Source organism: Carcharodon carcharias, chromosome 6 (genome assembly GCF_017639515.1).
Source record: "Carcharodon carcharias isolate sCarCar2 chromosome 6, sCarCar2.pri, whole genome shotgun sequence".
NCBI lineage: Eukaryota > Metazoa > Chordata > Chondrichthyes > Lamniformes > Lamnidae > Carcharodon > Carcharodon carcharias.
In genome coordinates this window covers 167,849,784-167,863,490 of record NC_054472.1, presented here as the reverse complement: position 1 = coordinate 167,863,490, position 13,707 = coordinate 167,849,784, and the positions used below count along the sequence as shown (strand labels likewise).

Genomic DNA, 13,707 nt, shown 5'->3' with positions numbered 1-13,707 from the left:
GGTACCTTTATATTTAGTACTGTGTAATGAGACGGACTGAATTAGTAATCTTATGGTAATGGATCATCTGGGAAAGGGTGATCATAATAGTTTGATAGTGATGTCATTAAGTCTGAAAATTTGGTCTTAAATTTAAGCAAATCCAATTACAGAAGCTTGAGGGCTGAGGTAGATTGGGAATTAGGTTTAAAAACATGATGGGAGATAAACAGTGGCAAACATTTAAAGAAATAATTCATTATTCTCAATGAACATACATTCCCCAGCCGATTAAAAACACCATTGAAAAGTGGTACAACTATAGCTTACTGGAGAAGTTAAGGAGGTATTATATTAAAAGAATAAGTTTACAATGTTGCCAAGTGTAGTAAGCTTGAGGGTTTGGAAAGTTTTGGAAATCAGCAAAGGAGGACAAAAACATTGATAAAAGGGGAAAAAATAGAATGAGCCTAAGCTAGCAAGAAATGTCTAATCAGACTGCAAAAGCTTTTGAGTGTTAAAAAGATTAGTGAAAATAACTGCCACTTTGAGACAACGAGGGAACAAGGAAATGGCAGTGATGTTAAGTAGATATTTTACGTTCCTCTTCATGGTAGAGGACGCGTCGGAAGTTGTGGGAACCAAAGGTCCGATAAGAGTGATGAACTTAAATGAATTCAAATAGGTGAAGAAAAAGTACTGGAAAACTTGATAGTGGGACTGTGGGACTGATAGCTGACAAATCCCCTGATAGCCTATATCTAAGGCTTTTAAAGAAATAAAGATAATGGATTGGCTATGCAGATTTCCCTAGATTCTTGAGCAGTCCACATAGATTGGAAGGTAGCAAAAGTAATCCTGTTGATCAAGGAAGGAGAGTGAGAAAAAAGAGGACGCATTCACTGGTTAGCCTTGCATCAGCTGGAGGGAAAATGATAGAATCTGTTATTAACAGATTTGTTTATTCACTAGATTGATTTCAGAGATGAGGGGCTTGTCTGATGAGAGATTGAGCAGATTAGGCCTATACTCGCCAAAGTTTAGAAGGATGAGAGGATATCTAATTGAGGCATATAAGATGCTAAAGGGGATGGACAAAGTAGACGTGGAGCAGATGTTTCCCCTTATGGGGTTTTCTAGAATGAGAGGCCATAGTTTTAGGCTAAGGGGTGGTAGATTTTAATCAGAGATGAGAAGAAATTATTTTTCTCAAAGTATCGTGAATCTGTGAAATTCACTCCCTGCAGTGGATGCCGGGACGCTGAATAAATTTGAGGAGATGGACAGATTTTTAATTAGTAACGGGTTGAAAGGTTATGGGAGAGGGTGGGAACTTGGAGTTGAGGCCGAAATGAGATCAGCCAAGATTTTATTGAATGGCGGGGCAGACTCAAGAGGCTGACTTGCCTACTACTCCCAGTTCTTCTGTTCTTATTAAGTATGTGATAATAGGTCACTTGAGAAAACACTTAGGCCCGTAACTTCCAGGCTCTGGGGCGTTCTAACTGGGAAGGGAGTTCCCCAAAGATACGCTGGGGTACCTCCCAATCCGGAAGTGCCCTGGTAAGTATTGCCTGGGAAAATCAAACTTCTTTTGGGCAATTGCCCTGCAACCGGAACCATCCATTAATACAATTAGATTGCAAATTTCAGATGGTTCCAACTGTCTTACAGTAATAGTCACCCAGGAAAAGTTGGAAGAATTAAAACTGCTTCCAACTCCTTGGTAACTATAGTACTGACCTTCCCCCGACCTCCCACCCTGGCATCCCCTTCCCTTCCTGCCCCGCTGCTGGCCACCCAACCCACTGACCACAGAGCACCACAGCACCTGCCCCCCTTCCCCGCCCCAATCCTGCCCACTTAACTTAGAAACCTACCTTTGCCATGGCTGCTGAAAGTGGTTGGACCCTTAAACCTACCTGCCTTACGGCAGCTAGTGCCATTAAAAAAGTGGGTGTGTCTTCCTTTTCTCCAAATCTGCAGCCCTCTACTGAAGGCCTCAGGAGTGTGCTTGCCCTACACCATTCTAACCTAGCCTGATTCGGAATGTTGGGCGAGAAAGGTTTGGCTGGATTTCCAGTTAAGTAACTAGGAGCGGAGTGGCAATCCGACTCTGATTGCCACTCCGCAGAAGTTCAGGCCCAATATGATAAGGCAGAGTCAGCACGATTTTATGAAAGTAAAATTGTGTTGAACAATTGATTTAGTTGTTCGAGGGTATAGGTAGCAGGATAGGTAAGGGGGAGTTGGTGGATTTTGAAAAACCTTACAAAATTCAAAATATACTAAGGTACTAAACAGAAGGTTGTTTTCAGGATTTGGGCCATAAAATTTGGCTTCATGGGATTGCAAGGTAATATATTAGTATTGGTTAATGGCGAGAAAATAGATTAGGAATAAACAGGTCAATTTCAGGGTGGCAGAGTATAAGTGGTGGAGTGCAACATGGATCAACGCTTGGGCCTCTACTCTTTTACAAGAGTTTGATTTTTTTCTGGGTTTGCTGATGCTAGATGGGACATTAAGATGTGAGGTCAATTCAAAGGGATAGGGGCTGGTTAATGAGCAAGCTAGTAGGTGGCAGATGGTGTGTAATGTGGGGAAGTGGGAAATTATCTACTTTGGTAGTCGGAATGGAAGTATAGAATGTTTTTGTAGAAGGAGGGAGAATAGTACAGTCAACTTCCGCCGTTTGCGAACCCCTCTATCGTGAATTTGTATACCCGTGTGATTTTGTTTGTGCATAGATTGTGGTTCACGGCCCCAAAACTTTGCTCATCTACAATTTAGAGTGTTAAACTTCTCACCTTTCCCACATCTTTGCCATGTAGAAAGCATGCGCTGTGCATGTTCGCCATTTGCGATTTCACCCTTTGAGATTTTACGGGACTTTACTGTAAATGTATTCAGAGGGATCTTGGGGTCCTTGAACATGAATCACAAGAAATTAGCATGTGGGTACAGCAAGCAATTAAGAATATAAATGTATGTGTGCTTTATTACAAAGGGTTTGGAGTACCATATTAAGGAAGTCTCTCTGCAATTAAAAAAGGGCTTTGGTGGAACTGTACCTGGAGTATTGTGCACAGTTTGGTCTCCTTACCTGTGGAAGGATATACTTGCCTTAGAGATTTATAGATTGGATCAGACTGATTCCTGTGTTGAGAGGGCTGTCCTATGAGGAAAGATTGAGTAGAATAGAATGGATCTATATTTTCTGGAATTTAGAAGACTGAAAGGGGATCTTATTGAAACATATAAAATCCTGGGAGAGATTGACAGAATTGATGCTGGGAGGCTGTTTCACACATGGAAATTTTAGAATTAGGGATCGTAGTCTCAGGATAAGAGGCCATCATTTAGGACTGAGCTGAGGAGAAACTTCTTCACTCAGGCTGTGAGTGTTTGGAATTCTTGACTCCCGATTGCTGTGGTTTCTCATAATGCCTATTCTTGATCCTATTTAATATTGTCTTATTCCCTTGCATGCTATTTGGAAATGGGTCTTTCGTAACAAATTCAAAGAAATTCTTTCTGCATGTAGCAGACAGTGTGGAATTTACATCTCAATCCATTTGAGTAATTCTCATCTTGAATTCTTGGGCAATAATCTGGTGGAATGGATCGTCCGCCTGCTAACAAATCTGCCTGGTTTTAATTATCATAATAGAAATAAGAAATGGCGTGGATTCTACAATGGAAGACAATCCACAAGCTGATTTAGTCCACAGATAATAGTGCAGATTGCCCAATGTTGGGAAGATTGGAAACTCCTATGATCATCTAGTACCCATTTGCTCAATGGCTTCTCATTCGCCACATTTGCCTCCTTTTGGGTTGGCTGGTGCATTTTTTAAATCATAAATACTTTTTTGTTAAAAGCAAAAATAAAAGCAAAAAACCGTGGATGCTTGAAATCCAAAACAAAAACAAAAATACCTGGAAAAACTCAACAGGTCTGGCAGCATCTGTGGAGAGGAATACAGTTAATGTTTCGAGTCCGTATGACTCTTCAACAGAACTATTCTATTTCTATTCTCCAGCTCAAACTGCAAAGTATATACTCTTCATTTGCTTTTTATGCCGTAGTTGTCTTAATTCCTCTGAAGGTGCAACATGTATTGGGATCTCATTATCAGTTAATTTTCCTTTCTTCAGTTGAAAAAAGAGTTGGGTTCCTTCATTCTTGTTAGAATCATAGAATGAAAAAATAGAACAAACGTAATTTATATGGTACAAAAACAGAATTACCTGGAAAAACTCAGCAGGTCCGGCAGCATCGGTGGAGAAGAAAAGAATTGACGTTTCGAGTCCTCATGACCCTTCGACAGTTTTAAACTGACCTTTTGGTATTCCAACACTGCCATCATCTGCTGTCATCTAGTGGATGGTTGGTAGTAGCCAGTTTGTGGATCAAAAATATAGGAAACGCACCATTAAATTATGCCCAAAAACCTACATGCCTAAACAGTTCCTTTTTATTAAAAAAGATTCTTTGCAGTGATTAATGCACTATTATCTATGCCTTGTCAGTTGTTTATCAAGGATTTAGAACCAAACACTAATGTTTCAAATAAAGTTTTCAAAATATGTAAGCTCAGGGCAGGCTGTACTAATTTAGTAATGGGCTGGGCACTAATCAAAATATGATCGAATTTGATGGTAGCTTTGATAAGACAAAACATTTTATTAAGATTCTGGATTTTGATAATGCTAACTTTATTGGGGTGAGATGAATGACAGCAAACTAGTCAAAACTATTATGGCCTGAAAGCGTAGATATAAGATCAACATATACCCCTGTAAAGCAACCATGGTAACCAGAGGTAAGAAATAACTTGAAACTAAAGGAAAAAGCAAGGAATAGTGTATCTGAAAATTCAGGGGGCTTGGGGGAAGAGAAAGCAACTTCACACACTTGATCTGTTTGGATGCTTAGCTTCTTGGTGAGTATGGTGTAGCAAAGCTTGTAGAAGAGCAGGGCAAATTTAACAGCACCTTTCACATTTAATTGCATGTGTACGGATGCCAGAAGTTGCTGTCCGATTTATTCCGTAATAAAGACTAGGACTAATAGCTTCCCCATTATTCTGACTGCAAAATTCAGGCCAATAATAATTTTACTAGCCTTCCAGGTACATTTCTGCACCTTTATCAGTTAAAGTTTCACGAATGTCAGTTCCCACGTCCTTTAAGTTGCATAAATGTTGATTCCTAAATGTTGGCCTGAGGTATTACTAAAAGTTAGGTCCAGGCCAGCTTCTGTTTGCATTGCTTATTTAACAGCTAAGTAAAGAGATAATCCTTCACCCAGTTCTAGAAACGTGCAGTTCTCCTTCGTTTTACCTCTATTGTTTTCCCTCAGTCAAATCTGAAAAGAGCTACCTTAATTATCGTGACATGACATTGGAGCAATATCCAACGCCTAAAGTGGTTTCAAGATCAATATTTTATTTATCGGCTGAGACTGGTAAGCAAAATGTAATGCTGGGCCATCTCCAAACACTAACAATTCTACATCCGTATTAATCCCTTTTTACTTTTTAACAATATTGTCATGTACAGATTGCTGTAGAAACTTCACAAAGTTATCTACTGTTGTAAGAGTTAAATTTTCTTTCGTTCATTTTCATTTTATGGGCAGCATTGGCAAAGCATGCATCTATTGCTCATTCCTGGTGACCTTTAAGGTAGTGGTGCGGTGCATTCTTGAACTGCTGCAATCCTTGTGGTGACAGTAAATCTGCAATGCTGTTTTATAGTGAGTTTGAGGGATTTGCCCAAGTGATTATGAAGGGCAGTGATATATGTTCAAGTAGAGATGGTGTATGACTCTAAGTAATGGTGTTAACATGCACCGGCTGCCCTTATCCTTCGAGGTGATTGAGGTTGCGCATTTGAGAGAAGAGTTGGCGACTTCATGCTGTGTATCCTTTAAATAGTACATACACTTGGTGCACTGGTGATGGAGGGAATGGATGTTGAACTGGTGAGTGAGGTGCTGCCCAAGAGAATGATGTCAAACTACATGAATGTTGTTGCAGCTGTACCCACGCCATGGATGTTTACAGCAAATAAAGTGGCCATTCAGCCCATTGTGTTTATGCTAGATCTTTTAGATACTAATTGAAAACTAATTCCACAGCATCATACACTCGCCATAGTCCTGTACCACCTTTGCTTCAAATACTTATTTAATTTGCCTTCAAAGTTTCTACGACAAAGCATCCCATCACCCTTCTGCAAAAAGAATTTTTTAGGGAAGGAATTCCAGAGCTTAGGACCTAGGCACAGCTACCAAAGATAGAACAATTAAAATCAGGGTTGTGCAAGTGGCCAGAATTAGAAGAGTGCAGAGATCTTGGTGGGTTGTAGGGCTGGAGGTGGTTACAGAGATAGGATGAGACAAGGCCATGGAAAGATTTGAAAACAATTATGAGAATTTCAAAATCGAGGCCTTGCCAAACTGCAAGTCAATGTAAGTCAACAAGCATAGGGGGAATAAGTGACTGTGACACTGTGCGAGCATGAAGCAGTCCATGTCAGCATGTAACAAGATCAGAACGACATCCAAGCCCTTGACATTCAATAGCATTACCAAATTCCTCTCTATCAACAATCTGGGGTTTATCATTTTATCATTGACCAGAAACTTGACCGAAGCAGCCACATAAATACCATGGTTACGAGAGCAGTTCAGAGGCTGAGTATTCTGCGGCAAGTGGCTCAATGCCAAACCCTGCAAAGCCTTTCCACTACCTTTCAGTCTTAAGTCAGGAATGTGCAAGAATACTCTCCACTTGCCTGGTGGATGCAGCTGCAACAACATTCAGTAGCTTGATCAGCACCCCATTCACCAGTTAAATGTTCATTCCCTCTATCACCAGTGCACTATGTATATGTACCACCTAAAGGATGCATGATTTTATGATTCTATATATCATACAGATCTGTTTGTTGACATTCAATACAGTTTTAAATATCAATCTAAACTGATTCCTCACTCCTGATACAAAATGGGCTCTGTAATAAGGACAGACTTAACAAATGTAAAAGTTGACCAAGAAAGTCTTAGTGAAATTTAAGAACCTTGGGGGTGAAACAAGTTCTGGAATTTAATGCCCTCTCCCATGGCGAGTTTGGTGGCTGTGGGGTACATCCAATCAGTCAGGAGGGTGACTGGTGGGGACTCCCCCTGCCTTCCTGCCTCCACCCAGATCAAGTCCATAGTGGGAAGGCCTGCTTAAAGGCCTCATCACACTGCTGCTGGCCACACCCATGTGGAAGGCTCAAGATAGGGGAAGCACAACAAGCAAACTTGTGTGGGGTTGCTTGTAGGCTCCCAGAGGAGGGAGGGGGTCGTCAGTCATTCAAAGGCACACAGTGCCTGATTGAGTCACCTGGCATCGAAGGAGGGGGTTGCCTGCTGATAGGGTCCTTGTTGCTGACCCCCTCCCTTATCACTCACCTGTAACCTGGGATCCAGTGACAGCACTGGACCTTGGATGGGTGTTGTATTGGCAGCATCCACCGCCTCCCTAGCGACACTGCTGTTTAGTACAGCTGCTGGCTTCTGAATGGCCAGCAGCTCTTGGCAGATGGGACTTCTGTTCCTGGGGTCAAGGATCCTATGGAAGGCCCACTGCTGACCAGTTAAGTGCCTGAATGGCACTTAATTTGGTGAGCCTTTCTTAAAAAGGTTCAACATGGGGCTCCAGCTCACCTTCCCCACCCCATACCCCCATCACCTCCATTAAATCCAGCCCAAGGGGAGAGCCCTGTATGGGCTGGATTTTGGTTACTAAGTCAGGGAATCTTCTGACCCACTGGACCTGCCTCGGTTAAAAAGTGCCCCAAATTGTGAGATTTTTTTTACTCCAAGGGGTGGTTGCAGGATGAAGTTTGGGCTCAGAAGATGATGTTAAGAGGACATGGGTGTAGATGAATGCTGAGGTGGGCTGGTTAGGAGGCACACCTCATTCCTCTGGGATTTGGTCCCAGTTGTTTTAGAAGATTTAAAGCTCCCTAACCCTAATTCCTCACAACCGTTTGCCCTTCCCTCATGGGCCCTCATACCCCATGCCAACTGATGCTTCCACCCACCACCCCATGGCCTCTGATACCTTCATGCCAGTTCATGCCCCCCAGCTTCTCATACTCTCCATGCCAACTTAATGTCAATTCACTCAGTATCCACCATGGGCAGATCTCAGGAGGCATGCAGAGATGAAAAAAAATAACTGAGACATGGGGCTGGATTTTTGAGAACTTGGGAAGTCTCCACGGACCTTCAAAAATGATAGGCAGGTCCTGGGTGTCACATATAGACTTGATAGTGAAAAGAACTGCCATTCATGAAAGCATCAAAGCGTTTAAATCTCAAGTGGTTAATCTCTTAGAAAAACATACTAACTTATGTTCATAACCCCTAATTCATTAATAGCCTTTTAAAGCTGTCAATCATACTGTGAACACTCTGCTGAGATAATTTTAGCTTTTGAAATTCAGCCAAATATTAGAGAAATATCAACATATAATTCTATGAAACTGAACAGAGGCTATACCAGCTCGCCTGTCAATCAGAGCAGTTCAGCAGAGGTTTTTTAAGCAATTGCTAACAGTTGCAACCAGTGTTTCTTTTTTACAGTTTAAAGAGTGGGGGATTTAAAAAAAAAACTTCAGATCGTGACTGTTAAATAGACTGGTTTGATCTTTCAAGAGCACTTACGTCAACTGCATCAATTTGAGACTCCCACACTGTGGGTTAAGATCCTTGAAACAGCCAAAATAGGGTCTGTTGGAGCTCAACACCAAGTTCAAATGGTCCAGCTGAGTTCAGGTTTGCCTTCTGTGTGATTTGCACCCTGTCCCCTTTTCCCTACTGATAAAAATGGGCTGTGTCACAAATGGGGGTGGGAATATCGCATCCGGGTCCTGCCCATCATTTTTGAAGGTCCATGGAGCCTTCCTGGCTCTGAAATCCCAGCCCTATGTCTCAGTGATAGGCTGATTGAAAAATGATAACAGGGAGATTAAAAGTTTGATCCTGCCATAGTGATTAGCATATTTTCATTGATGAGTAGTTCATTATGTTTTTGAGTTGAACAGGAAATGTGAAAAACTAAAATGGCTGGGTTGAAATCCATGAATTTTATGGAGGTCAATGACCATTATAACTATCTTAGCAATGTTGCTAAATGGATAAATGTTAGCTAGGGCACCAGGGAGGACTCTCCTGCACTTCTTAGATCTTTTGCATTTGCCTGATGGCCGACAGACCCTTGGTTTAACCCCTCGGCCAAAATATGGCACTTGGACAATGCAGCAATCCCTCAGTATTTCACTGAAGAGTGAGCCTAGATTTTGTGCTCAAGCATCTGGAATGAGACCTGAACGCATGACTGCCTGACTTCAAGGCAGAAGTGCTTCTCATGAGCCAAGGCTGACACCCCAGAATTCTTCAGAGAGAAACATGAATTTAACAGAATTGACAAATTTTGAGTGTCCTAGTTTTATTAAAGCAAAGTGTTTTTACACAGTGCAGAAGTGTATAAATAAAAAAGAAAACATGTATAGGAATGTAAGCCACTTAGCCCCTCAAGCCTATTTTGTCATTCAGTGAAAATGTGGTTGATCTGTGACCTAACTCCATAAACCTGCTTTAACCCCATGTTCTTCAATATCCTTAGCTAACAAAAATTTATCAAATAGTCGTTTGGTAGTACAGAACTTGAGTATTGCTGAAAAAAGAGATGTTGAAGTTTTTCGTCTTGTACTTATCAGGACACTTCGTCATTATATTGGTATCCTTGTGAAGTGTCCTGATGAGTGCAAGAAGAAAAGCTTTGACATGTCTCTTTTTTCAGCAAAAATCAATCAATTTCAAGTGTAAAATTTACAATTGGAGAATGGGATTAAGTGGATATTGTTTGAAAGATCTGGCTCAGGAACAGTGGACTGAATGGACTGCTATGTTGTATAATTCTTTGATTTTACACATAGGAATTGTAGTGAGTTATTTAGGTTTCAGATAGCCCTTAAGGCTTCTACTGTTGCTTGGCTAGATCTAATATTTTCTTTTTCTGCTTGTGGGGTAGAGCTGATTTGTATTTGTTAGCCTTGCACGGTCATGCAGTAAATTTGATAATTTAGTGAAGGAGAATTCAGTCAAAGTCCGGTTACTTCATTAAAAACTCAGCCTTGATGCTTCAACTTCCTGTACCAACATGCCACAATATTTCATTGCCAAAAGAATGTATTTTTTAGGGTCAATTTTATGAATTTGAGTATTGCCTACTTTGAAGCATGTTAAGAAATCTTGGTGCTTCCCACAATTTTGTATCCATTTAATGTGAATGAAAATCTTGTAGTGAATGCCTCCTTTGCCCAGAGGTGAGGATTTCTGCTGGAAGCACACATTTGGAAAGTCAGTCCTTATTTCTTCCCCCAAATTTGCTCATACCGTAAATGTGGAATACTCAATCAAGTTCATTTTCACAGATGTTGAATATTGTGTCCAATAAAAACTAAGATTGACTTGACTTTCTTGCTTTGTGTGAATATTATCATAAAAGACCACATTGCTGTTAAGATTTCTTTTAGTTTCTATTTAGAAGGAATCTTAATTTTTGAAACAAGTGCTGGTTCTCGGTTTTTTATTTAATGTGATTTGTGCAATAAAGTTTAATTTCCTTTTAAACTTAAGGACATCTGAAACAGATTGATCCTGAGACATTTAAAGACTTTTACAACTTTTGGAAGGAATCTGAGACCGAGGCACAAGAAGTTAATCTGCCTCTGGAAGTGATAGAGCACCTGGACAAAAATGAATGTGTCTATAAATTGTCATCATCTGTGAAGACCAATTATGGAGTTGGCAAAATTGCATTGACACAGAAGCGACTGTTCCTTCTTACAGAAGGAAGACCTGGCTATGTTGAGATTGCCAAATTTAGAGACATACAGGTAATGCTTTGGAATAGTTCATACGAATTAGACTTTTCTGAATGCTTTGTAATCCTTTGCTCTACACAAGTAATGCTTTGTAACCCTTTCCTCTACACAAATAATGTGAAACAGGAAACCAAAGCAAGGTTGCTGCCCAATTATATAAGTCCATCTTCTTCCTACACCACAGTTGACCAGTTATTTGATACACAAATCATTCAAGATTTCACAGCTTTGTTCTAAAGGGATAATTATTTAATTAGTGGTCTGTGAAGGAACAATGTATATTCTATCTGTAGGATCTAGCCAGACTTTTTAAAGATAAAAGTATGGGCTCTGTTGTTGTTCAAATCAAACACTGAATTTGTGTTAGAAATGGTTAACCATTGAGATCCTTTGATTTTCATTAGATAAAAATTTAATTGAATGGGAAGTTTAAAAATAGTTTAGAAATCCTCAATCACCGTTGTAATTACTTTTCTTTGGATGGAAGTGAGAGGAGGAGGTCAAGCACTTGCTTTGATGCTTTATTGTCCTTTTATACGATTCTTGTTAACACAAATTAACACTAGCTAGACTTCTAAACTGTAAGTCACCTCTAAAGTGTTTTGTTTCTCATTGTCAATATTTTTCTTTTCAATTGTTAGGAACTTGAAAACATATCAGTGATGTTTTTCCCACTTCGAATCCCTGCTCTAAAAATTAAAACTACTTTGAAAGAACCGTTTATAGGAAACCTGAAGAATGAACGTGATCTTTGGCAATTAATTGTGAAGGAAATGTGGGCTGGGAAAACAATGGCAGATAAACATAAGGTTTGATGGTGGTTTTTAAAACTCTTGCTATTTTAAATGTGTATTGTGGCTCTTAAATAATCCAAATTGCTGAATGACTTCAACAGGTATACCAACTTTCTTCATTTGACAAAAATCTTATTGGAAATTATGATCTTTTGACTGGTCTTATGGTCTCTTGCCAGCATGTTCTGGCTTTGCAGTATTATTTTGCATGAGAGAAGACAGTAATAGGCTTTTTATTAAGAGAGAATCCCTAGTCGCAGTGGATGCAAGACTGTGGATAGAGTTAAAGCTTAATACAAAGATCTTAAAATTGATTGCTTTAGAGGGTAGGGAGACAATATAGGCAAGCAATGACTGGTGAAGCTGGTGGATGAGGAAGATTTTAATTTAGAACAGGTGACAGCATCTGTATCTTGGGCAGGCAGGAGCTTATGGAGTCTGAATGATGGTAAGTCAGCAAAGAGTATGAGTAATTAAATCTGGAGGTAACAGAATCTAGGGAGTTCATAAGTTTTCAGCAGCAGAAAGGCTTGAGAGAGGTGAAGTTTAGCAACATTACAGATGTGGAAGTAAGCAGACTTGAAGAGGATGTAGGGTATGAAGCTCTGTCAAGGCAAAACATGATGGTGAGGTTGTGCATGGTTTAGTTTCCCAAAGCAAGTTTGTGAGGAGTTTGGTAGCAAAAGAGTGGAACTTATTGCAACGTTTAAAATGATGATCATGCTGAGTTGAAGGAAGTTGAGACTCATCCAAAAAAATATCAAATAGGCAGTCTAACAGTGAAGAAGTGATTGTGGAATTGAGAGAAGCAGAGGAGCATTAAATGAGAGGAGAGTTAGTTAGGTAAGACACAGGGTACAAATGACCTGCAGCCAGGTTGGAGACATAGGTGCTAGCTGCTCGGAGGGCTGCTGTAAGGGACTCAGATGAAGACTTTAATAGGAAGGTGTATAGAAAAAGGCTGATGGGTACTGTTATGAAATCATTTCTTTCTGTGCCTCTCTATGCTATGTTAGCTTGTAGTCTGTGAAGATTGTAACATTTAAAATATAGGATGTTCCAATGATTGTTAGATTGATTGATTGATTCCTGCCTAGTAACAAAGGCAGGACCCTCCTGGGAACGTTTTGATAGGTCACCAGATCAGTTCAAGGCTCAGTGAACAGCAGTTCTGAGGCAGTTAGTTTCAGTCAGTCAGTTTTTAGGACAGGGACAGGAAGAGATCCCAGTTACATTAGAAAGAATGGAAAAGGCTGCAGGTGGCATTCTTTAAATGGAGTGGGCTCAGGGGAATACCTGGCAATTGAAGTGAGCTCAGGAGAAGCCCTAACTATCCAAGGAGGTAACAGAAGGTTGGTGACTGCAAGCTGTGGGGCAAAAGTATCCCTTTGGAGCAGTCGTGTTCTGCTTGGCAGGGCTGAGGAGCTGATATTGTGCTTGTAAGTTGATGCTTGAGTGTACTCAGCAGAACGGAATCTTGGAGAATGGGATCAAAACTCTGCGAAGTGGGCTGTAATTGAAACCATTCGAGTTGGAGTGACTTTTGAAGGGAATTCCAAGGCAGAATCTTGGAAGGTGAAGATTGGAAATCCTTGTGAGAGAGATGAAGTTTCAGTGAGATTGGTTGACTCTGTTACAGACGCCTGGGTGGGATTGTGAAATCCATGGAATCTGTTTTTGTCGCATTTGGCATTTGTGTAGTGTGTTGTATTCGACTGCAGTTGGCTTGTTAATTTACCTATACTTCATACTTACTCTGAATGTTAGGGTGCAAGATAGATATAGGCCTGTAACTTACATGCTCCCCAGCGTCAGATTTGGGAGGTACCCACAGATGCGGTGGGGAATCCCCCTGCAAGTTCCCAGTCAAGGGTTTGCACGGCAATTGCCCAGAAGTGCACACTTCCTCTGGACAATTGCGCTGTGCTGGTACCATCCGAAAACGGGATTTAAATCCCAAGCTTTGATGGTTCCACTG

The 13,707-nt window shown here is 40.6% G+C and overlaps 1 protein-coding gene across 5 annotated transcripts in view; it reads left to right on the top strand.

The window, feature by feature from the left end:
- Nucleotides 1-13,707, top strand: part of dennd3a (DENN/MADD domain containing 3a) — a 144,690-nt gene that overhangs the window by 91,312 nt on the left and 39,671 nt on the right. For all 5 annotated transcript variants that reach the window (XM_041189871.1, XM_041189870.1, XM_041189867.1 and 2 more), the window contains 2 exons: nucleotides 10,688-10,947; nucleotides 11,577-11,744. In XM_041189871.1, the coding sequence (XP_041045805.1) occupies nucleotides 10,688-10,947; nucleotides 11,577-11,744 (428 nt within the window). The remainder of the gene's footprint in view (nucleotides 1-10,687; nucleotides 10,948-11,576; nucleotides 11,745-13,707) is intronic.